Source organism: Pelodiscus sinensis, chromosome 12 (genome assembly GCF_052426305.1).
Source record: "Pelodiscus sinensis isolate ZL-2025 chromosome 12, ASM5242630v1, whole genome shotgun sequence".
Classification (NCBI taxonomy): domain Eukaryota; kingdom Metazoa; phylum Chordata; order Testudines; family Trionychidae; genus Pelodiscus; species Pelodiscus sinensis.
The window spans coordinates 24,355,374-24,380,549 of record NC_143063.1 but is presented as its reverse complement, the minus strand read 5'-3'; the positions used below and the strand labels follow the sequence as shown (position 1 = coordinate 24,380,549).

The 25,176-nt window shown below is 40.1% G+C and overlaps 1 protein-coding gene across 2 annotated transcripts in view; it reads right to left on the bottom strand.

Moving 5' to 3' along the window:
• Nucleotides 1–279: 279 nt before the first annotated feature.
• VPS35 (VPS35 retromer complex component) overlaps nucleotides 280–25,176 on the bottom strand; it is a 45,173-nt gene continuing 20,276 nt past the window's right edge. For both annotated transcript variants that reach the window (XM_006121196.5, XM_006121197.5), the window contains exons 5-17: nucleotides 23,353–23,535; nucleotides 22,270–22,483; nucleotides 21,092–21,175; nucleotides 19,240–19,349; nucleotides 16,614–16,710; nucleotides 16,377–16,525; nucleotides 15,205–15,412; nucleotides 14,446–14,601; nucleotides 7,308–7,430; nucleotides 5,491–5,670; nucleotides 3,970–4,209; nucleotides 2,629–2,772; nucleotides 280–1,254 (exon numbers count right to left, since the gene is read on the bottom strand). In XM_006121196.5, coding sequence (XP_006121258.1) covers nucleotides 1,075–1,254; nucleotides 2,629–2,772; nucleotides 3,970–4,209; nucleotides 5,491–5,670; nucleotides 7,308–7,430; nucleotides 14,446–14,601; nucleotides 15,205–15,412; nucleotides 16,377–16,525; nucleotides 16,614–16,710; nucleotides 19,240–19,349; nucleotides 21,092–21,175; nucleotides 22,270–22,483; nucleotides 23,353–23,535 — 2,068 coding nt within the window. In that variant the 3' untranslated portion in view covers nucleotides 280–1,074. The remainder of the gene's footprint in view (nucleotides 1,255–2,628; nucleotides 2,773–3,969; nucleotides 4,210–5,490; nucleotides 5,671–7,307; nucleotides 7,431–14,445; nucleotides 14,602–15,204; nucleotides 15,413–16,376; nucleotides 16,526–16,613; nucleotides 16,711–19,239; nucleotides 19,350–21,091; nucleotides 21,176–22,269; nucleotides 22,484–23,352; nucleotides 23,536–25,176) is intronic.

Genomic DNA, 25,176 nt, shown 5'->3' with positions numbered 1-25,176 from the left:
GCTAAGGGGGTTATTATATGACAGATCTCAAAATTTTCGTTACACACACACTGGCCCCAACACCATTCAGCCAGATGCTAGTAAGTGAACATATGAGTATTTGGCTGAATTCTGATGTTAGGTAGCCGTTTTGTAATCCATCTGCATTCACTGGAACACCAAATGTACCCCTCTCCCATTAATCTGAGTTAGATAATTAGATTTTATGACACCACCTATAATTCAAGAAATTTATTTATTGTAAGAAATATTAAATCCAACAAACATTAGACATAAAACCAGAGTTAATAGCAACTTTATTGTTCCGATGGTGCAAAATCAGGATACTGAATAAACTTGTGTAATGCATTTTCCCCTAAATTTACAATAATGGTTATACATATACTCTATAGATCACAATTTCTCTATTTTTTAATACTATTTGGAACAAAATTATCTCGATAAATACGCCCTGTGCACAGTACTGGCCCCTCACTGAATGTCACAGAGCCCTAATATGCAAAATATAACTTTTGTTTCTGAGCATGGTGTTTTAAAACTCTCCAAACATGCATTAATATATTCTAGTTTTTAGGGAAAATATTACACTTAGACTTAACTTGCACTAAAAGAAAAGCTCAAGCAGAATCCAACCAACAATAGCCCCCAAAATCATATGTTCTATTAAAGAAAAAAACAGAAATCAGATTACTTTGAGATGGATAGCTACTGCCAGATTAAAGTTCCATAGTGCTACAGAAGCGACAATGAACATGGACTGAAAAAGATAGGCTAGCACTTGGAATAAAAGAGCCCTAACATGTCACAATTTTAAACAAACAAGTCCAGTCATGCTAATTCATGATCCAATCAATAGCTGCTGGTCCAATCTGAACACCTTTTAAATTTGCTAACATATTAAATGTAAGTGTTTGGAAGTGCTGAACTGAACACATCACATTTAAATGTATTGTAACTTAACTTGGCATTTCTGAAAGGCACAGTCTATTAAATCTATCGTAATAAAAAGACAGTGTGTAAATGGAAGGACAGAAATAAGTACAGTGTGTGCATGTCTGTGCAAGTTTATCTTCTTTAAAGAACAAGACCTTCGTAAATTGGCCCTTCAGATTCTGGTGATTCCCTCCTCAAACGCAGGTGCTCCAGTGTGTTATGAAAATGTTTGTTAATTTGTTCTGTTTCTTCAGTAGATTCAAGGTTTGGAAGGTCTTCTCGTATCTTTTGTATGAGCTGATTCAAAACCTGAATTGTCACCTATAATAAATATATATATACAGCTATTTGTAAATGACAACTCTGCACATTTAAACAAATCTTAGTTCTTTTCACCCACAGACTTGCCTCCAAGCGAAATTAGAGCACAAGAGTCGTAGTCTCGCAGCTCTACCACAAATTTGTGTGACAACATCCTTATTGCCTCCATTTACCCATCTTTAATATAGGTACAATACTTCTTACCTCATGTGAGTCTGCAAAGACTAATTCATCAATGTTAAAATACTTCAAAATCCTTTGTAAAAAAATCATAGAAATGAATAAACTTGGCACTATTAACCTTAGAATTAGAACAGCTTCCATTATAAATACATGCTTCAGGGACTGCTTTATCTCTATATTACAATTATTTAGCATATAGTTATAGGTAAATGTGAAAATTTATTTTCTCAACAAGATTTACTGTGAGCATCAATGCAGGTTTGGCAAGGCAGAGGAAAGCACTTCAAATATATCACGCAGAAAAAAAAATAGGACCTCGGAAACTGAGTTTTGAAGTTGTGCATCTTGGAAGGGCATGTTAAATACAAAGCAGCCTCTGAAGTATGTTAACCACTGAAACCTAATTAGGCAATAAACCCCTGCAATCTTATTTCACAGTAGCATTATCAGGAAACATACAAGTGCTGAAGTTACCCCAGACTCTTTACCCAAATCACATACCTTATTGCATCTGAAATCCATTTTCATTAAGTACAATGACATGTTCCCTCTAACATTTTCTGTCCTTGGACAGGTTGAAATTTCTTATGTGCACCACCAATATTAAGGTAGTATGTGTGTGGATTAGGGATGTAAGCAACTAATCGACTATCCAATAAGCAAACACTTATCCACTAGCTGACAATAGTCGACTACTAGTTGTAGATGTAGTTAGGTCAACCTACTCTTCACTATGAAAAATAATAGAGAGGTAGCCATGTTAGTCTGATCTTAGTAAAACAAAAGGAAAAAAATAGAATAGAGTTCTATAGAATTCTTTCAGTGATCTAGCTACTCTCTCTCTCAGGGAAATCAACTACCTACATCAACCAAGAATCCCCTTCTGTCAGTATAGGAAAGTCTACACCATAGCAGCACAGCTCTTCCCCCACAACCCACACCAAGCAGCTAGGAGACAAATGGCAACTGTATTAATTTAGAAAAGGGGGGGATATCTTTCACATACACAAAACTGATTCACTACTTCGTCAAAAGGACCAAGAAAAGGCAATATCAAATAAGTAGTGTTGTGGGATGCAATCAACTCATGTCACTAGGACAGCTGAGCATAAAGTCTAATGTAAGGAACAAACTTCAAAATAGGACTATTTTCAAGACAATCCTATGGTTCTATAAGAGATCTTCACTTACCGCATCATTTTCCTTTTCATAAAAATAGATATATCTGTTCAGAATTTCTATAAAAAGCTGAACTTGGAGTGAAGGATCCATGCACTGATTTGCTATCTTTAAAGCTTTTTTCAAGCATTCCATCACTCTCTTTCCTCCATGAAGCTAGAGAAAATAAAGTGTTATATGTAAGCCTCTAACATTCCAACCAATACCTGAGCAGCAAACAGTCAAACACACCTGTGTATCAAGAATCTTGCTCACTTGGAGCACAGGGACATGCAAAAACTTACCTAAATTCACTATCCTAGTAAGAGCATTCAAGCACTCCTTGAAATTTAACCATGAACGCACCCAATACTTATTTCATGTGGCAAAAGTTTTCATTGTTAAATCTATTTTGAGTTTTTACTATACTAAACTTTCTGAAAGATTCACTATTTTGGCAGAAGTTTGTTGTGTGATCTTTGCAGAAAGGAGCCTTTAAAATTTAATTTGAGAAAAATCCCTTCAGCAACAGATTAAAAAGGTTCAATTTTTCCCTTTTAAAAATCTGATTACAATGTTTCTACCTATGACACAGGACTGCTTTGAGTTTGAAAAAAATTAGTTTGGAATCCACTTGGTCATTTTGAAAGTTACCTGCATAATAACTTCAGTAAACCTATAAACAAGACATTTCAATATGTGGCTAATTTATTATTCATTTCAACTTGCATTCAATAGTTTTTTTCCTATTCAAATTAGTCAACACTGGGTCTGTCCTTAAATGCATGCTTTTCAAAAACTGCACTATTCAGCTGTTTATAGTTAGAGCTTATTTTATTTACTTTGTCGTTCTCATCAAGCCAAGTTTTAGGAAAGTCAAATTTAGTTGTTTTGTAATAGATGCTTTTTTTTTGTTAACTGATGATCCTGTCATCCTCTGTCTGAGACAGGAGAAAAAAAAATATGATCACATCAAGACTTCCTTAAAGCACATGTGTACGGAAAAAGCAGCACACATTTTAAACATTGACTTAAGCATTTCTTAATAGTGCAAACTTAGTATTGCATCAGTTGCTTGTGTACTATTTTACACACGGTCTTCTAGCATCATGCACTCAGTATAGATATAGTCAAATCTAAGTATTTCAGTTGCTGTGATTTTGAACCTATATGAACCTTATGAAGCTGTTTTACATTTACTTCTATCTTTCTGTAGTGTTTTCTCTACTGCATTTTAAAAGTTTAATATGTAAATGACAACCTTCAATTAAACCTACAGCACATGTATGAAACCAAAAACACTCCTAAAAAAGGAGTCAGACATCCAAACTGTGGAAAGATACATCACATTTTTTGTGAATATGCCCCCCGTACCTCCTCTCCATTTTTGTCAGTGTTTCGGCCAGACCAAAACAGATGGGCACAAGTGCTTACAGCCCGGCACTGGTCTGGCTTCTTAAGCAGCTTTGAAGCTGCCAGTGCACATTGAGTCCTCAAAGGCTCATGGTTCTCCTCACTGAAGCATTTCATCCTTTCAAACGTTCCAATTATCAAGGTGATTGCAGCCAGCTGTGCTTTTGAATCACTGATTTCATCTTCATACAGAGAGAATGCCTAATGCAACAAAAGAGATTAAACAAAATTACAATTATTGTTCTTTATACCAATATTAGCAAAGGCAATGTAAGTGTATTCTAAAGGCTCTGGAATTCTGCACAGTTTTAGGCTGAATACTTAGTAAACAGGATAGATGAATTCTTGTGTTGTTAGAAGCAAGTCAGAAACAGGAAAAAGCCTGTACACAAAAAAAGCGCAAACCTGTTTTAAGAAGCCACCTACCAAAACAAAAAAATCCAGTAGCCTACTATAAAAATCTTTAAAATCCTCTCAGAAGCTTTAGTAAAGCTTTGTTTAGCCTTCAATTGAAATGGCTGCTTTAAGACAAGGCACTTCCTATTAGAGATGGCCCTTGGTGTAGATTCCACACTATAACCAGAATGTGAAATGATTCAGGGGTAGATAAAGCCAATGAAGGATAAGTTAGTGATCCAAGGTAATAAAGCCCACTAGTATGTATGTCCAGCATAAACATATTTGTAAAGTACCAATGCAAGTGTCTCATAAGGCATGAAGAAAATGCCCTCTTTAAAAAAACCTGCTCACATACACGCCCACACACACCTGACTATGGTCTCAATTTCATGGAACAAGAATCTATAAGTGACTTTTTAAAAATCCTACACCACCCACAACTAGAAAGTTAAACATAGCACATGTTCCATGTCTCAACTGTCCAGACTTGGCTTTGGAGACACAAGGCAATGTGGGGGAGGGCACATCTTTCAAAAGGTTATCAGCTAGGGAGACAGAGGTGTTAAGTAGAAGGAACAGGTTGACCTTTACACTGTTTTCCAGTAATCTGGTCAAATGTGAAGTAAGCTTAACCCAAGGAGTTACTTAACACAGATCTATTAAATAAATGAGGTTGACTTTCAGATAAAAGAATTGTTTAATGTAAGTTTTGAGAATTTTAGCAAGACCCAGCATTGCAACTTCTGAAGCTTACTGTAAACATCTTGAGGTTACATGAGACAGGCAGCTGGAGCTTTGAACTAAGCCTAGAAATTCTGCTGAAGTAACATTTAAGATCAGAAGAAGCCACATTCTCCAATGAAAGGAATGGTGATACAGCAAGTGGCATTGCTGTGCTCCAGAAGTTGTGACACTGAAGCACTTGTTCAGGCAGGGAGAAGCTAGACTTAATATGTGTCTTAAAAACAAGAATCACACCTTCAGTGATTTTGCAGTTAAATATCAGATTTAATTTCATAACCAAACTAGCTAAATCAAGTTTTTAAAGCAATGCAGGTGAAGAAAAATATTCTGAAACGTTACCTGGGACATAAATTCATAGGCCACTGTTTCATGGTTTTCAAAACCAATTTCTCCAGCAGCCAGTGCTCCTTGGAGAAAGAGCCGCAGAGGCAGCTCTGCTAATTCTGCCTTGATCAAAGCACTGATGGTCTGATGTGCAAACGAGAAGATCTTCTGGCATTTCTTTTCCCATTTGTCATCCTAACAGAAAGAAGGTTAAGTCAAAGCTTGGACTAAACCATTGCAACAGCAAGAAGGGTAAGAGTCAGGAGAACAAAATAATCAAAACATGCTTATTCTCTTCCTCTCTCAACTGATCTCAGAAAGCAGAATGATTGATCACATTAGAGTAGGTTGCCACATAAAATTTGACTGCACTACTGTGAAAGACCATTAAGAATTCTAGACCAGGACATAGACAACCTTCAAGTTCAAAAGTAGCACAAAATATCACCTTCCCCATTCTGGAGCTTCACTTTCAGAAATATACACCCAATTTTAGCACGCAGTTACCATGATTATACTTAAGCAAGCCAGCCCAACCACGCAAAGGGGCATTTGCACATGATCTTGTAAACAGGGGTCACTATAAAATACAATCTTTAGTACATAAGAGATTTTGATGCTCACCCGGAAAACATTTTGATGAGGAATGTATTAACATCTCTAATACCAATTAGCATACAAAGTGTAGAACAAACATTTTTGCTAGTTTTCAAGGGGCCAGATTGGAGTGAACTCTACAGAATTCTGAGAGTAACTACCATAATCTGAGAAAAATTATTTGCCTTCAAAAGGCCTAACATTTTTAAAGATAGCTTATTTTAATTTTATGCACTTTTAGAGCTACAGATATCTAGCTTGATTTTCAGTAGCAATTTCACTTAAGTCACCTGAAGTATGCTCCCTTAATAATTAGCTGCATGATATAGCATTGAAGTCAGCCACCTTTATTCTCAGAACATAATCTAGAACTATCCAAGCTTCTATCCAATTTTTGTTTCATAAAATGTTGGGCAAACAGTATTAGATGGGAACCTGAATGGTGGAGGCGGGGGGGGGGGGGGGGGGAGACAAAAAAAAACCTTCTCTTGATTGCATGAGAAATTGATTTGCTACATATAAATCTATCCAGACAGAGAGTTTGTGTCTGCTCATTCAAGAATTCCTCCTAAATGGTAAGAGCCAGGACTACAAAATTTACTATACAGCTTCCTCTTAACTTTAAGGAAGACAAGGGTTTGGTTGTGCCAGGGCTGTGATTGTTTCTCATAAAAAGGAAAAAGGAGGGGTTTACTAGTAGGGATAGAGTTATAGTGTATAATGATCACAGAGAGGCAGCAGTGGCCAGATACGGGGATTGGGACAGCCTTTGGGGCAGTAGGCGGCAAGAACGGAGAAAGGGACAGCTTCCTACTATATATTTCAGCAAGTTGGTCTGTCTGTCCACCCCCAGCCAGGAAATATGCACCCCACCTCTAGCTGTGCCTGCTGCAGCAGCAGCAATGGAAAGGTGCTTCTCACCTGGCTACAAGTTGCTCTTATGACAAGAGAGCTGGGGTTGTCCTCTCTCAGTGGAGAAGCCTGTATACTAAACCTCTGATCCCCAGCCCACCCCAAAGCAATGGATTTAAATGAGGAAAAACGAATTATTTCAGTCAAGGACCTGAGCAATGCCAGGTAAATCCTCTAGTATTTAATATCTGCTTTAAAAAGATGAAGAATTCAGATTTTTAATTCCCGGTATGAAATTTTTAACTACACAAACTTTAGCCAAGCAGAAGGCATTTTTTAGAGGGCAGGACTAGCATCAAGTTCACAAAATGTCCATAACTCACCACTTTGGAATTCTCCTTATAGCGAAAGGCAAGCTGATACGCAGCAAAAACCAAGGGAGCAAGTGTGAAACGAATACGTTGGTTCCCTCCAGCGCCAAAGTGTTTCCTGGCAGTGTTTAAAATCTAAAATGAAAGCACTCAAATTATTTTCATAAATCTAAAGATATTTCCATGTTTGCCTTTTGGACCATGTAATATCTTGTGCTTTTAAGGATTAGGGAACTCTTTTCAAGGAATCAATACAAACTGGCTTTAGATTTCTCAGATCAAATCACTAATAAATACCCTCAAAAGGTACACCTGAAGAGATTCCAGAGAGCAATTTAAAATGTTAATTAAAAAACGTGAACATACTTGCACAGCTGTACTGAATGTGCAGTCCCTTCTGACAAGACTGCTGATTCGAATGAGTATTAAGAGTTGAGAATCCAAGGTTGTGAGCATGTTTTAAGTACAACACATACATAAGCTTAAAGAGTGGGATCAGAAAACAGCTTGCATATTCATACAGAAAGCAGTTTTGACTGCATATTGAGAATTACTTTCAGGTTACTTTTCTTGTATGTAGTTTTTGTATAGAACTCCAATCCTAAACATTTGTAGATTACTTTCCATTTCTTGAAGTGCTGATAATTGCTTAAGGTGTCAATATTTTCACAGCCAGATCACTCAATACTAAGGATACGTCTACACAGAAGCGTTTTTTCCAGAATAACTGACGTTATTCTGTAGTAACATAGTATAAGCATCTATACTACACGCCTTATTTCAAAATAATGTCGCGCTAGAGGACTTCTTACTCTGACTCACTGTAACCCTCATTTCACAAGGAGTAAGGGAAATTGAAGGAAGAATGTTCTTCCCTCAACTTCCTGCTGTATAATCAGCGTCAAAAGCCGAATTAAGCTATTTTGACATAAGTTATGCAATTAATGTCACAAAAGCTGCGTATCTAAATTCAACTTTAGCTCTGCTGTGTAGACATATGCTAGGTGTCATTGTCAGTCTCAGAAGTTGACCCAGAAGTTGACCCTGGAATTGTGCAGGATCATTTTGTGGCCTCATCTTCTTTGCAAGAATTGTTTGATTTGAGGTTAGTAACTCAAGATAGAGAGCCCAAGTTGCAAACTCTCAGCATACAGAACTATCGGATAAGCAGCTGCTGAAATTCTAATGAATTGTGTCCTGTAGTTGCATCCCTGCTGCATTATATACTTCAAGCATCAGGAGCAACTGAACTTCAATCCACACACAAACTGACCAGCTACAGTAAAACTCCATTGGTCCGGCATCTGACGGTCCGGCACTCCTGATGGTCCGGCACCATAAGGAACCCAGAAGTGCTCTGCAGCCGGACCATTGGAGCTGCTCTGCCCCCGGCTTCCCCTATTCAGCAGCTGCTAAAACTGACCAGCAGCTGAATCGGGGAAGCCGGAGGCAGAGCAGCTGGGGCGCTGCCGGGTAGGTCCCCTAGTGCTGCCCCTGGGGACTGCAGGACCAACCCAGCAGCACCCTAGGCGTCCTGATTCAGCCGCTGCTGAAATTGACCAGCAGCTGATTCCAGGAAGCCCGAGGCAGAGCTGCTCTGCCTCAGGCTTCCTGGAGTCAGCTCTTGGTCAATTTCAGCAGCGGCTGACTTGGGGACACCTGAGGCAGAGCAGCTGGGGTGCTGCTGGGTTGGTCCCGCATGGCCGCTCCTCAGCGCTACTGGATCAACCCGACAGCACCCCAGCTGCTCTGCCCCAGGCATCCCCAAGTCAGCCGCTGCTGAAATTGACCAAGAGCTGACTCCAGGAAGCCTGAGGCAGAGCTGCTCTGCCCCGGGCTTCCCTGCCTCAGGCGTCCCCAAGTCAGACATTGCTGATACTGATCAGCAGCTGACTCCAGGAAGCCCGAAGCAGAGTTGCTCTGCCCCGGGCTTCCTGGAGTCAGCTCTTGGTCAATTTCAGTAGCTGCTGACTTGGGGACGCCTGAGGCAGAGCAGCTAGGGTGCTGCCGGGTTGATCCAGTAGCGCCAAGGAGCGGCGCTGCGGGACCAACCCAGCAGCACCCCAGCTGCTCTGCCCCAGGCGTCCCCAAGAGCAGCTAGGGTGCTGCCTGGTTGGTCTCGCCACGCCAAGGGTCGGCATTACCCCGACCAACCTGGCAGCACTCCAGCTGCTCTGCCCCAGGCATCTCCGATTCAGCTGCTGCTGGTCAGTTTCAGCAGCGGCTGAATCAGGGACGCCGGGGGCAGAGCCGGACTATCGGAAGGGGAGGGCTATGAGGGGTCTGGGGTGGCACCCCCCCACCCCAGACCCCTCATAGCCCCTCCTTCTGATAGTCCGGCATATCTGATAATCCGGCACCCCCTGGGTCCCAAAGGTGCCGGATTATCGGAAGTTTACTATAGTTAAGGTTAAAGCACCACTACACTCTGAAATGGTGTGTGTACAAGAGTAAGAACAACATTTGATCTATACCTTGAGTTAACACTGTAGTGAAGACAAACATCAACCTGGCATTACAACAGAAAGACAAGATACTATTCAAGAATGGTTATTTCCTTTTAACAACTACAAAAGCTTTTTCATTTTGCTCTTAGCCTGAGTCCAAGTCCGCTGGTCTGGGTTAACTGTGGTAGACATATCTTTCATCTTTTCATGACCATCCTCATACTGTGACCAGCAGAAAAACTAAAAAATAAACCGTCATAAGAAAAAAAATTGTTCTAGTTAAAGATGATCATTTGTCAACTCAATATGTTTCAATGTACCTAATGAAGGAGAATACTGAAAGTATAAAGCAAGGTTAGCTATCAGAAAGACGACAAATAAAACCTGACTGGTTAATATCCTCAAGGGGAAGAGCTTATACTGTTGAAGCTTTCTAGAACTTTTGAAGAAAGAAACTCAGGATCTCTTTTTATTTTAAAATAAACTTGTAGCGCCACATCTACTCTCTGTATCTGTGTCATGGTAATTACCATAACTGTAATTAACTAATCAACTAGTCAACAGATTTTCCATTGATAAAATGGGATAAGCAGGGGAGCCGCAGCATGGTTAGCGTCCAGCCCCACTGAAATGCAGCACGGAACTTGGGATCAACTGGGGAGTCCCCAGCTGATCCCAGGTTCCACGGAAATGCTGGATGGAGCCCAGAATCAGCTGGGGAGGCCCCACGCAGCATTTCAAAGTGGCAGTGCAGCACAGAGCCTGGGGACAGTGGGGGACTCTGTGTCCCCCGCTGACCCCAGGCTCCATGCTGCACTGAAATGCACAAGAGTCCCTGTTGGGGACTCTTGTACATTTCAAAGCTGGCACACTGCATGCAATCCGAAGTTAGCAGGACTTCCCGCTTGCCCCGGCTGCACGTGGAATTCCACATTCCTCCACATTTCTTCCCACTGGGGCTCTTGTACATTTCAAAGGAGGAATGCAGAAGTGCGTATCGACTAGTCAATGGAAATTCCATCGACTACTCAACTAGTAAAATAACCGATAGTTAACATCCCTATTTGAAAAGCATAGTCACAGTGTCTGGGAATAGGCACGAGTTGGCCATCAGCTGATTCCTGGCTCACACCTGTTCCCCGCTACTCTTCTGTCCCATGCAGAGACAGTGCTGGGGAGAACCAGCTTTTAAGTTCTTTAACAGATCCTATTGTAACTGGAAACTGAAGTGATATTTTAAAATCACAATGCATTTTTAAAAAAAATATTAAAAATTGTTGCTAAGCCCCATTGAGGGCTTAGAACTAACGTGTCAAAGTTACTCTAGCCACTGAGCTCTCAGTATGCCATAACCCTAATATGATTTTGCAGAATTTGACATAAGCTGTTTTCAGTACAAGAGATGAATTCATATATTACATGCAACAAATTATCAGCATCCCTGACTATCTCATGAGGCACTGAGTAGTTCTTCCCTACAATTCAAGGAAATGCTGATTATGTAAGTTTCCTTGATGTTCATCAATAAGTCATTAACCTCTCTGGCCCTTAATTCTCTGTATTCTTTCTAACAGCTTTGGAAAAAAGCAATTTACAGATCAAAAAAAAAGAAGCTATTTTAAAGAAGTGCTTCAAGGACTACTTTATTGGTCAGTGTGATCGAGGACAAATTTTTAGAGGAGGAAGAAAGGATTACCTATATTTAAGATTTCAGCTTCAGTTAAAGTGGACTGAAAAGTGTTTAGTGCAAATCATTCAATTAATGAAAAGTTTAGTGAAATCAATCCAATTGTATCCTAAAAACATTTATATTGATATATGAATTATATTGTTTTCTGTTATCAAGTCTTATCTGGCGGCTTCTTAAAAGCATAAAAAATTACCTTTAAAGGCTCAAAGCCAAGGTCACTTGAAACCTATCAGAGATAAGATCTAGCAACATCTAGAAACCAGCATTTTTACCTCAGCCTCCTGAAGACTTTTCCTGGTTATTCCCCATGCTTCTGCTTCCTACAGTTTATCTTTTTCCAGCTCCTCTAATTACAGCAGAGGGTACACTGGTAAAAGTGGGTTAGTGCCATTGTTTAACATGTATATTTGACACTCATCCCTGCCCAACTAACATTAAGACAGTGAATTAGTGAAGAGAAAGATACAGTTAAAACACTATTTCCTATACTAGAGGAGAATTCTTCCCTCCTGGAAATTAAAAAAAAAAAAGCCTCAAGCTTTAGCAGCTATAGAGGCTTGACACTATAATAGTGGCGGCCTTCTGTAAAAAGTTTTTAGGTGTACAAGTTAACACCACACAGGGTCAATTAATATAGGTTGCAATACCTCCCTCCAGGCATATAAGTTTGTCAGTCCTATATACAGGCATTGCTAACATGTGTTTTTAAAGTCTCTCACTAGAAAGAGTAGGTGCGAAAACAGAAAAGATAAATGAGAACCACACCACAATGTCCCAAAATAAGACCAAGCCATCATCTAAGGCAGTGTTTCTCACAGTAGTCCACAAAACCACTTTGAGAAACCTGCCAACTGGCCACACCATGTGTTCACTTACTGGTGCAGCAGTCACAGGTGCCAATGGGAGCCATAAGGCTCTGTGGCTGCAGTGTCACTGATCTAAGGATATGTTCTGCTTCTCTCCTGGAGCATGACTATTCAAGGTAAAGGTAGAGTCCTCCCAGTTGACTATACAGCCAATCAATATTAAATATACTGTTATTCAGAGAAAGTAGCCAATTCACAAGAAAGCTCTATTCCTTGACTGGATCAGCTTCTGCCACTGACACTTAAAAATGGAATCCTTTTCTCCAAAAGTGTTATGGGAAGTTCAGTTCAAGACTTCATGTGCTGGACATGATCGTTACTTTTCTATACTATCCTGGTCCATCTATAGGGATGTAAGCCACTGGTAGGCTTGTGAGTGAAGGAGCTGTGCATTGTCTAGCTACAGCCACAAGCTACTTACCAGATCAAGATCACAGCCAGAGTATTGATAGTCTTTTTTAAAAACCCATGACTTTATGTAGTATTTTTCAGCCACATATTTAAAAGCATTTCAGGAAAAGCAGGTTAAGTACCATTAGCTCCATTTTACTAACAAGGAAACTGAGGCACATATTGCAACACTTTAATGAAATAGCAAAAGAAAAAGCAGCATGTAATTTTTTTTCCCCCAAACACACTTACTCTTAAAACCTCAGACAAAATCCTAAAGTACCCTTTTAGTATAATCCAGCATTCTACCTTCGGCCTAAAGCTCAGAATGAAAACTAAAGCTGATCATAGAATAGAAGAATTGAAAGGAACCCCAAGAGGTCATCAAGTTCAGTCCCCTGCACTCATGGGCAGGACCAAGCACCATCTAGACCATCCCTGACAGGTGTTTGTCTAACCTACTGTTAAAAACCTCCAATTATGGAGATTCCACAATCTCCCTAGGCAATTTATTACAGCTTTTAATGTACTCCAGATTCAGTTTACTGCTTACTAGCTACATGGCTTTATTAAATAAAACTGCTGAGTAGAAACACCACACCACTTGAATCATCTGTACCAATTCACATGCCACTGTACAAGCAAAAATAAATCAAGAGATTATTACCTTTTTGCCTATCTCTTATATTAATGGTATTTCATACACACAAAGGTAAAGAGCATTATTGTTGCAAGTTGGAGCATTCATAAGTTTCCTGGGCAGTTTTATTGACAACCACATGGCTCATCAGTAGATTTATATGGCTTTATATGGCTAGCACAGTGTTTTTTAAACTGTGTACTGTGGCAGACTGTTGTGCAGCGAGGCAGTCGGAGGTGTGCCAACAGAACAACAGAGTTCAAAATGGCCACCCTTAAAGGGGCAAGAGACCTTCCCCCCTCCCCCAGTAACTCCTCTCCCCCCAATCTTTTTTTTTTTGGGGGGGGGGGGGGGCTCAACAAAAAATCCTTGGTGTTCCTCATTTAAAAAAATTGTTTGGTTTTCCTAGGTTTTAAATATTTTAAGAAACACTGGGCTAGCAGATACCACTACCACTTGAACTAGTTGAGAAAACTGGCCAAGAAGGCCAATCTACTACACGTAAGCAAGCTAACAGAGGGAGAGAAGATGCACATTTTGTTAGTGGGTTTTACAAATACTGATCGCAGAAGATTGAGGAAACTCAGGAAATCAGGGCTCCAGACCAATTTCTGGGAGCATGCACTAGTCAACTACTTTGTTTCCTGTTTTAAAATTTAAGAACACTGCTTATGTCTATATTTATAGTAAATGTCTAACCCATACAGATTTGGCAATATTGCAGGTTGCCTATGACTAGGATGGCTCAAGGAAATATATTCTCCAATTGCCTCTACGTGAACGTATACCCAGCATACACTTGCACATGCAAGATGGTGCACAACGTATCTTCAATTTCAAAAACAACACTGAAGGCCACTTCAGACGAGCTGGACTATATGATAGAAATATTAACAGTTGTAAATCACTCTTGGACTTGCACAGCACCACGTTTCACACAAGTCAATTTGCATATGGGGAAATGTAAGTGCTCTGCACTCTAATCCGTTTTAACACACACTAAGAACAAAAAATTAGTACCCTTGCTTCTAGCTGCATTAAAATGCACCTTATGAACAAGTGATATTCTAATCACAGGTGGCATTCTGAAGAGCATGTGACAGTATTAAAAGCATACCAGATACTGTTGATCGGGGTCATCGGAACGTAGAAGATGAATAAATCTTCCCACAAGGCTCTGCTCATCAGCAAAGTCTTCAGGGTCAGGGTCTTCAGCAGGCTGATCTGGTTGGTCCTGGATCAGTGTTGATACCAGATTCATAATTGCATCAACCTGTAAGGAAGGCAAAACAAAACACATCCAGCCACCTTAGGCTCTTAATTACTCTTTAAAATAGTACTATAATCAGCATCCAAAGCACACTGGGAAAAGAGAGACCATTATTGTTTTAAAATTCCTTTGTTTATTTAGTTTAGCCTGCTCTGAAGCATGCCCCTCATAATACAATATCATTCCCTGTGCATGAATAGCTCTCATCTCTTCAAATGTGTAAGGCACGGCAAAAAAACTTGTTTAAACACCTTTGATTAAAACCAACAAAATCAGTGACAGCTAGAGAAACTATGTAATCACCCCCCTTCCTCAACTCCCACTCAGTAATTAGGAGATTTCCTCTGATCACATCTTGGAGGCCAAGATGCAATGCACCAGGGAGATGCATGAAGCTGAACTAGATCATTTTGGAGGGGAGCATAATTTGGTCAAGAAAATCATGTGCTAATTAAATTGTTAGACTGCAGTTTTGAAAAACACACATATACCCCCAAACCCAACAGGTCAATTAGTGTTAGTTTCCAAGGCATCACATACACACAGAAAAATCATTAGAAATACTGAAAGTTGTGGTGGTTAATATTTAGCTGTATTCTTTCATACCTGTTCTTGGGAGACAATTTCTGTGTTATAATCCAGTACATTGCTAAGCACGTAGCAACTCATGCTTTTTCTGGACTCATAATCAAAGTACTCGAAGAGCGGATGGAAGTGCTTTAGTTTCAGAACGGTCAAAATATTGTTGTAGGTATCAACTGGGATCTTTAAAAGTCTAGTTAGCTCTTTTGAAACAGCACTACTTGTTGCTATACTAGAATATAAACATTAAAAACAAAGTTAAATTCAGTCCACATATAAAAAGGAATCAATTCCACCGTACCTAAGCATGGGGAGCAAGGTTTCTCCATAGATTGCCTATTTACCAGCGAGGAAGAGAACTTCAGAAGCAGTATTTGATACCCCAACACTATGACCTGAGCTAACAAAGCAGAAGCATCTGGTTCAATTTAGTATGCCTCAGATAATAGGAACACAAGAATGCAAATACATGTAATTTTTAGAAATTAAGATCTGTTGACTTTAATACTGTATAGTATGAAGTGTTTCTTCAACTCTAGGAAGAGCTGCACTGGTTTATGTTCTTCAGAAACCAAAAGACAACCTTGAAGATCATATCACAGATCTTTCGGGAATAAGCCAGCATTCCTACAATGCAACTTGAATGCTGTTCACCAGGGATGTCTTACGAAAGAACTGAATTGTGTATCCAAGATAAAGGTCAGCACCAATTAACAACCTAATTTATTCAGGGTCTCTTTGCTACTTGGTCTTCATCAGTAATTTCAGAAGGTCTAGACTGCATTTAGACACCCATAGTCGACCCTTACCAACTGACTTGGGCCAAGGGGCTGCTAAATTGCAGAACCCCTTTAGGCTCTGAGATCCCAACTTATTAGGAGGACCCCAGAGCCCAGGCTCCAGCCCAAGTTCAAATGTCTACACTGCAAATGAACAGTCCACTTAGCCTGAGCCCCATAAGCTGGGTGTCTAACTGCACTGTAGACAAACCCTTAAAGGACAATAATTACCTTTAAAGAGTGAGGTCTTCATTGACCCTTAGAATACTATCTTACAATCTAGCAAATAAACAAATACTTAAGGTAACATCAAATTCCTTTTTCGGTAGGGGGCTGGATAATGTGGTTTTAAAAAGCTAAATACGGTTGCTTCCAGGAAAAATACCATGCATCATAAGAAAATTAGTGTTCACTTACTGCTCCAGATTAAGTTTATTAAAGATTTCCACAGTTGTCTCCAACACTTTATCAACATAGTCAACACGATCTGGATAGCATTTCATAGCTAGGTTAATGAGCGATACTTGCAATGACACCACATCCTCAGAAGGCATATCTTGTCTAGACTGAAATTTGAGACCGCACAAGTTAGAGTTGAGAGAAACTACTAATTCTTTATAAAGACCAACTTTGTATCTTATATTCAGAACACACCTGTATAACAGTGGCCACCTGCTGTGAAAAGATGTCAAAAAGCTTAATATCTGCTGGGATCCCTGGTCCATCTTCACGGTGAGCAAACAGAGCTAACCTGTGAACAGGGAAAGAAGCTCATTTACATTAGATTCTCTATTTTAGGGAGACAAAGCATTAAATGAACAGAGAGATGAAGTCATGTACTTAGACCCGGTGTATTAATACCTACCCGATATGAGTTGGAAGTTGTGACAGAAGTCAGAAAGCACAGCTGACTGCATAGTAAACTAGCCCCAAGAGAAAAAATAAACTGAAGGAAAGGAATGAGAAGCCTCAGTATGTTTCTGAATTCATGTTCCTAAACACAGAGCATATATCTTCACCTCTGCAAAGGACAGTTGCAGTGGTCATATCTGATGTAGCCACAATTATTTCATGTTATTTTCTGAGTAAACATTTACTACATCTCTGTACTGGTCTCAAGAAAAAGGTGAATTGAAGATAAAGAAATATTGACAGTTAGCTGTATGCTCATGAAAAAAAAATTGTATCAGCAAGTCCAGGACCTCCACTGCTTACACATGGCAAAATTATGGAGAAAAGACTATGGTTGGAAGCAGTGATCAATTTCTTTCAGTGTTATGGAGAGAATGCACAGCTGCTGAGAATGCAAGCAAGACTGGAGGGGATGTTCATCTGTTTTGTGTGTCTCAATCAGCTAGAACTATGCACAGCAGTTACAATTATAGGAAACCATTCATGCTCACGGCACTGTTTCAATATCTAAAAAGTTACAAGGGAGAACAGGATGTGTTAGAGGGGGAAAAATACATTTTGAAAGAACAGGAAGCCAATAACATTTGCTTGGATGTTCCATAATACAGACTGCCAAGCTCCAAGCAATGGCATTTAATTCCTTTCTAACCACAGTGCCTTAAGTGTTCTTCCCCTGCCTCAACAGAAGCCTTCATAAAAAAACAAACCCACGACCACACAACACATCCTCACTGAGTGGAACCAGCTTTAAACAAGTTACTCATCTGCAGTACTTGTAATGTCTGGAACAGGATTTCTAAGTTTGCTGAGATAATAGAATGGGCAGATGAGAAAGAGAATGGCAAACTCGCCTGTTTCCCAATCTGGGGAAGGGAGAACGGCCCCAATGATTTAGTGTAGAGTTTCTAAGTCTATATGAGCCAGGATCAACCCATCCTCACACTTCACAGAGGTAAGCCAAAACATCTTCCCTTCCTGTTCATGCACTGGCCACAAGGTAGCTGGCAATAACTGTAGAATATATTATGACAGGGGTGGCCAACCTATTCTGGGAAAAGAGCCAAGATACCAGTGGATCCAGCACAAAGAGCTGGGGCAAAGTGTTATGGGTTTTTTTTTTGTTGGTTGGGTTTTTTTGGCTCAACAAGACTGTCCCTTTAAAAGGAGCCCCCAGTCGCGTATGGCCACATCAGGCTCCCGCCAGCTGACGCCATCTTTAGTTCTACATCTTTAATGGCCACGCCAGATGACTCCCTTGCCCAGGTCAGCACAGGAGGAGGGGAGCGTTTTTGGGGGGCACACGGGAGGCTTAAGAGCCACTGGGGGGGGGGGGGGACGTGCCTCATGAGCCACACCCTGGGGGAGGGGGAAGAGCCACATGCGGCTCACAAGCCTCGGGGTGGCCACAGCTGTATTATGCACAGTCAAGAATCAGAGCAAAGAAACAGTCTGACTGCACAGGACACAATATCCTGGCCAGGACCAAAACAGAAGGCAGCATTTTTCTGTACACTGTGGACAGAGACAATGATAAGTCAAGAACCACCCCAAAACTACAAACCAACTTGACCATTCATGGGAAAAAACCCCAGAGGGTTCTTTAAGTACAGTGGTAAGATTTTTTAAAAATAGATAACTAAAGTGTTGGGGTTTTTTTTGGGGGGGGGAGGAGGTGTTGTTTTGTTTTTTTAAAACAAGGCAGCTCTTCTAAAAACAGAAGTAAAGCTTTGCTGGTAAACCATGAAGTTAAGAACAAGAGATACTTGTACCTCAATGTTATGAAGAGAAGAAGGAATTAGTTTTTGCATATTTTGTAGGTCATCATTTTGCACATAAAAACAAAGTATTAGATTTTACAAAGGCTCCAAACAAGAGACTGCACAGATAGTTTCTGACATGCAGCCACTCTGAAGTAGCTGCTACTATGTTTCATGACTTCACATAATCACAATAATTAAGAGCTCTTAAGTTCATTAATTTGTTTCCGCAGAGACAGACCAAAAAAAAAAATCCCTCAATTAGATTCACAAGTCACCAATTCTCCAGGATGGAAATTGCAAAATTAAAAAAAGAGCAGGCACAGTTAGTTCTTTAAATAATTTATCTATGATGAAAGAAATTAATATAGGCAACATGAGGCTAGCACATGCTTATCTAGTAACATGAACTCATTAAAGACCAATTATTCATGAATTATAATTGAAACTAAAATGTGGAAGATACAAAAATAATGAATTAAATCAAACTGCAGGAGAAATCAAAGAAACAAAAAACTACCACACCCTCCGCTGCTTGTGTTTCAGATACTTAGTAATGTAAATTATATTTAGTTGATATTTATTCCAAGTAAATCCTTCCTCATACTCACCTGTCAATTAAAGCAATGATAATGTTTTTCACATTGACATTTTGGTGTAATTCTGCACAGGCTCGAAGAAAAGGGTTCAGGGTCTGGAGATGAAATTCATCTGGGAAAACCTAAAACCCACATCAAGAATGATCAAGATTCACAGCAGGATACAATGTTACTCACTCATCTCTCTGGATAAAACTGCTAATAGTTTAAAGACTATAGCTGCATGATAACTGCACTTTACGCTATGCAAGAGAAGTGTTGATGTCACTTCATGGCAACAGACAAAAAGCAAAGAAGTGGACTGGCCATGAAATGTAGATGAGAACTGCACAGCTCACAAGCAAAACTGTTATCCCTCGTTTTTACTGCAGACATGCCCGCCCTGAATAAATTACAAAACTTCATAACAGAAACTGAAGAGGAGAGAGGAGGAAATGGGATACACCAGCTGCATCTTTAAGAATCATACACAGCTTTCCTCACAAGCTGCAGACTCAGCAATCAAAACCTGCTGCTAGTAACAGAAGATTAAGAGGGCAGCATATGGGAAAAAGGTCAAGCCAGTACACGATCCTCCCAAAACTACGAAACAAGAACTGTTAAATTGCCTATGAGAAAGGAGTGACAGAAGCTATGGCTCTATTAAAAGAATGAAATCTGGAAAATTAAGTGGCCTAATGCTCAAGAAGCAGCATGCAGATTTATCCAGTTGACCAAGATGCACATTTTGACTAAGGATGTTAAGAGGCAGGTAAATGGCTAATTGTGTAGTTGATACAATTTGTATCGACTACACGATCAGATGATAAGGGAAGGTGCTCAGACCCAGCTCATGCTAGGTCCAGGAGTTACCCTGCTGCAGTTTAAATGTAGTAGGAGTCAGGTGGCTCTTACTACATTTAAAATGCAAAGCTGCAGCAGGGGTAGGTCCTGGACCTGGGGCTAGGAACCCCCGCAAACACAGGCTGCTCCAGCAGCAATCCCTGGCCACAGGATGTAGAGCAATCTCTCCACCCCCACACCTGTACTGCTGCCTCTGACAGAGTGGAGGGCAGGTAGCACCTAGGAGACTGTGCTGGGGGGAACTGGCTTTTAAGCCAGCCTTCCCTAGCACCAATGCCCCTCCCCCAGCTGCCTCTGATGCATTCCCCCTTTGCTGCCTCTGTAAGTAGTCAACTGTACTACCTGATAACTACTCAACTACTTGCTTACACCCTTAGTTTTGACAGCTATTATACTTTCTGTTGAAGTACTACTGCAGGGGTGGGGATCCTGAGGCCCAGGAGGGGGTGGCCCCAGGCTTGTCTGGATCCAGCCCCTGGGGCTCCCCCCAGCATTGGAGAGCCCACAATGGCACTCCGCTCCCCTGCAATCTCCCCACAGGGCTGGAGCACACAATCTACTAACCAGGGCACCCCCCCAGCTCTGGTGTGCAAGGGGAATGTCTCTCACCTTGTCAATCAGTGAGGGCTTTGTTTGGTTTTCTTTTTTCCTTTGCTTCTCACTTGTATGGCCCCCCAACTGATTTTTCTATGGGCCGGTGGTCCCCGATCCAAAAAAAAAAAAAAAAAAAAAAAAAAAAAAGGTTCCCTACCCCTGTACTACAGTATTTAAAAACTTCTTCCCAGTGTCAATGATATGAACTAAAACAGAAACCCAGGGAAATTTAGTTAAGCAATTGACTTTTTTTTTTTTTTTAAATATTAATGCCCTACCCCCTTCACTTGCCACCAAACCAACCAAACAAAAACAAAAAAATCAGGCCAACCATAGCACACATTTTACAAGCTATTTTTATTTTTAAAAAATATTGTCACCCAACAACTGTCAAATGAAGCTACTTTTGTGCCTTTCTGCAGCTTACCTGAATAATACATTCCATGAGATACTCCTGTGCTAGAGCATCTCTGCAGTTTACTACTTGCTCCAATATTCCAGGCAAAACAATCTGTAAAGAAAGAAGTTGCAATATTTTCCCTGTTAACTCTCGAGTTCCACAAATCTTGAATGCAATTTTTAAAGTGTTAGAAAGTTTGTCTTCCTATGCATGTACAAAATTTAGAATTTAAGAGCAACTGTCAGATCCACTATCACTAGTCAAATATTGATCTCAATCACAACTATATACAGACACTAAAATAATAATGAATGAAATTAGCGAATTCCATTCTTAGTGAAAACACACAATGACATTTTTTAAAAACAGGTTCATGCACGTGCTCACTTGCCATCTCTCACTCACCCCCTTCACTCAGCAGATTACAAATGGGTATTTCCATTTTAAATAAATAACTGTCCTCAGTGGCATTTGCCATGGTTGATACTAAGCATGTCTCTTACTTTAGACCAATAGTTCTTAAACTTTTGTATTGGTGACCCCTTTCACACAGCAAGACTCTGAATGCAACTCCCCTTATAAGCTTTCAAAAAGAACACACACAAATACATTTAACGCTATTAGAAATACTGGGGTTAAAGTGGAATTTGAGGATGGAAGCTGACTGCTTGTAACTTTTTGCAAACCTCTCAAAAGGTTATAGCACCCATTTTGAGAACCCCTGGTTTAAACTATCCAGATAAAAGAAGGGACATTTCAAATTTTTAAATCGTTTGGTTTCACTGGTTTCTTGAATGCTTTGAAAGGCATCATTTCATTGATCTTTTTGACTCCTTTCCTTGCATACGTGCATTGCATGTATACATATAAAGGGAACAAGTACTAACTAGCACACAGATTAGGGGACTGAGAGACAGAACTTCAAAGCTGAATGGTCAGTTCTGCCACCAACTGTGTGATTCTGTGCATATTGCTCTGTGTTGTTGCAACTCTTAATTAAATAAATCCACTTATAGGTAGATTACCTAATGGAACATTATGAGGTTTTATTAGTGTGTTGAGAACTTCAACTAAATAGCTACAGAGCCACCAAACATTGATTTTTATGAAGCTATAACAACTTTCAGAGACAATGGAACTCTTGATTTATGTTTCATTCATCTGGTAAATATGGACACAGTTCAGTGTTAGATGAAAAATCTCACCTGTTTATATCTCTCCACATTAACACCTTCCAGCTGACTAAGGCGAACCAAGTTTGTTCCCACTAGGATTCTCAGTTCCTGCCTTTCCCGCTCCCTCTTTTCTCGATCTCGACTGTGTCCTTGGTGCTGCATTCGCACCCAGAGTTTGTTCATCTCAGCAAAGTTCAGAAGCACAAAGTCCATGGAATCACTGATGTCGCCAGTGGTTTCTTCACTGAAATTAGGTCAGTGGTTAAAAATAAGGAAGTTTTGGCATTAATCATAGAAGGGTTTTTTTTGGGGGGGGGGGGGGAGGGACAGAGTTTCAAAACTAGGATACATGTTACAACCTCCCTTTGAAAAGGGAAAAGACATTTTCACCATGAATTTTAAAGTGAGATTAGTTTTAGGAGAATGTGGTTGTATTCTCTTACATCAACCACCCAAATAAAATAGAGATTCAATCTACACTGGCATTTGAAAAATGTCAGAAAAAACTGGGATGGGCAAGTCAGTAGCAGACTACTATAGATGTTTTGTTTACTTTATCCCCATCCACAGTGATCAGAAAGCATGTTGTATATCAGAGATATATTTACAAACAAAGTATTCTCTACTCTATAAAGTTCATAGTCTACACGTTCAAAATGAGAGCCCATTTTATCCTCAATTCCTCTTTTAAGAGTAAAAAACATAAAAAGCTTACATTCCAATCTTAAAAGCAATAAATTGGCTGTTATTGACCAAGTTCTACAAGTATCTTTGGAAAGCCTGAAAGAGGTGGTTATGTTAATTTTAGTGAAAAATGAAGTTATGTTGGTTGTAACCAATGAGATCATTTTCAATCTTTATTTATGTTGATAAATTGGGGGGGGGGGGGCGGGGAGAGATTGACCATGCATACACAGCATCTCTTAAGATCACATTCCAGGAATTAATCCATCAGATCTTCACGAGAGAGGACTTGCATAGTCTGCCCCCAAAAAATAAAAACATAAAAAATAAAAATCTGTTCAACATATGCACCTATTTCAAGCCTTACAAGACAATAGAGAATAAACATTCAGGTATTCCTTCGCTGCACTTGCATCACATTTCTCTTACTCTGTCTGTTCGCCTTCATCTGGTAAGATATTCCTGGTACACTGAAGAAGGTAGTTTCGAAGAAACAAGCCTCTTAGAGGATGCTGGACACCACGGCACATTTCTACCAGATCTTTCAAGATATCTTTCCTGGACTGAGGAAAGGACTTTACATAGACAACACCTACTGTTATCAGCAGATAGCTAAGTTAACAAAAACAAAAAACAAAGAAATTTTGATTAAAATGATACATTAAGTATTAAATTAGAAAAAAGATGTATTGATATATGAATACATTATGGTAGCCTGTTCACAAGTAGGTCTATCCCTCATCTCATAAGATACTTGTAAAGAATGAGAAGGAATTCAATGATTTATAGTGGGTATGGAAAGAAAATCTTTCATCTAAATTTGGGCAGTAACAAACGCTATTATACATGTTGCACCTCTGAAAACTGGTATTCCCTAGTGTCGGACCACTGATGCTCCTGGACCAGAGAGCCCGGGAGCCTGATGGCAGGCAGGCCAGCAGCCCTGCTGGGACCGGGGACAGTGCAGTGGGAGGAGCTCCACAGGAGTACTGGGGCAGGGGACCAGAGGATCCTGGTAGGCCACAGCAGTACTGAGGCCAGGGAACCTCAAGTTCCCACGGCAGAGCGGGATCGGGATCCGGAGAAGTCTGAATGCCCATGGCAGTACAGGGTTGGGGAAATTAACTACACGCAGCAGCACTGGCCAGGGCTGGAGAACCCCAGCTACCTATGGCAGCCAGGGAGAGGTTAGAGAAAGCCAGAAACAGGGGCCCAGCTGGCTCAGCCGATGGCAGGGAACACCTCTGGCAAATTTTATCATTCGGGACCAGTGAGATCCCGACAGTGCCAGACCAGGGAGGTCCAACTTGTAATACTTTATAAATTAAAAAAATATTGTACAAACATTAATTAGTGCTCATAATGTACATCCCTGCTTGACTGGTGGGTAAGAATTACCTCCCATTTACAATAGTGAAACTAAGAAAAGTGATGTGCCTTGCTCAAGGCCATAGAATAGTCTAGTTGCAAATTAGGAATGAAATTCAGGTCCTTTTAACTCCCCAGCCCTGTACTCACTTGAAGCATTACTGTCCTTCTATGTTCTATTTAACACCAACAAGGAGACGTGAGGATTTACTACCATAAAACATTAACACAACTATGGGACCACTGTTTATGATTTTCAAGCACCCACAATTCCCATTGTCTTGGAAGGGAACTTCAAATACAGAAGACTCTGCATGAGCACAGGGCTCCACCCACAAAGAGTTGCTAGCAGGATCAGAAACTAAATTAACAAGAGATTAAGGAATGCTATATATTTAGGGCAATTAATGAAGCTAAAACTTAAAGTCTCAAGTGTACTGCATCTGATTTCAGTTACTGAATCACTGTATACATTGACCGCCTAACCTTCTTACCTGTCTCTTAAGAGAAGTACAGGTCTAAAAATCAGAAATTTACTTCTAACTATTCAAGAAAGGGAAGTGGAATTCTTAAACTCAAGTTCTTCTAGCCCCGTGTGATATTTGCTTTTTAATATTAGTTTTTCGATACTGAGTTTGTTGTGAATTGATTTAAGAGCTTTTAATAAGAAGATACTATTAAAAAGGAATTATACAGAGAGATTCCACAGTTCTCTCTCAAAAAGAATGTAAAATATATTCTATTGTCCCCTAACTTTTAAAGTGCTTTTTTATTCCTTGGACCAATAACTGAACATAAGCAGCTGAGAAATGAAATGATTAATTTATGGGGCATATATGGCCAGATCCTCAGCTGTGTGCAATTGATACCAGCTAAGATTTGGCA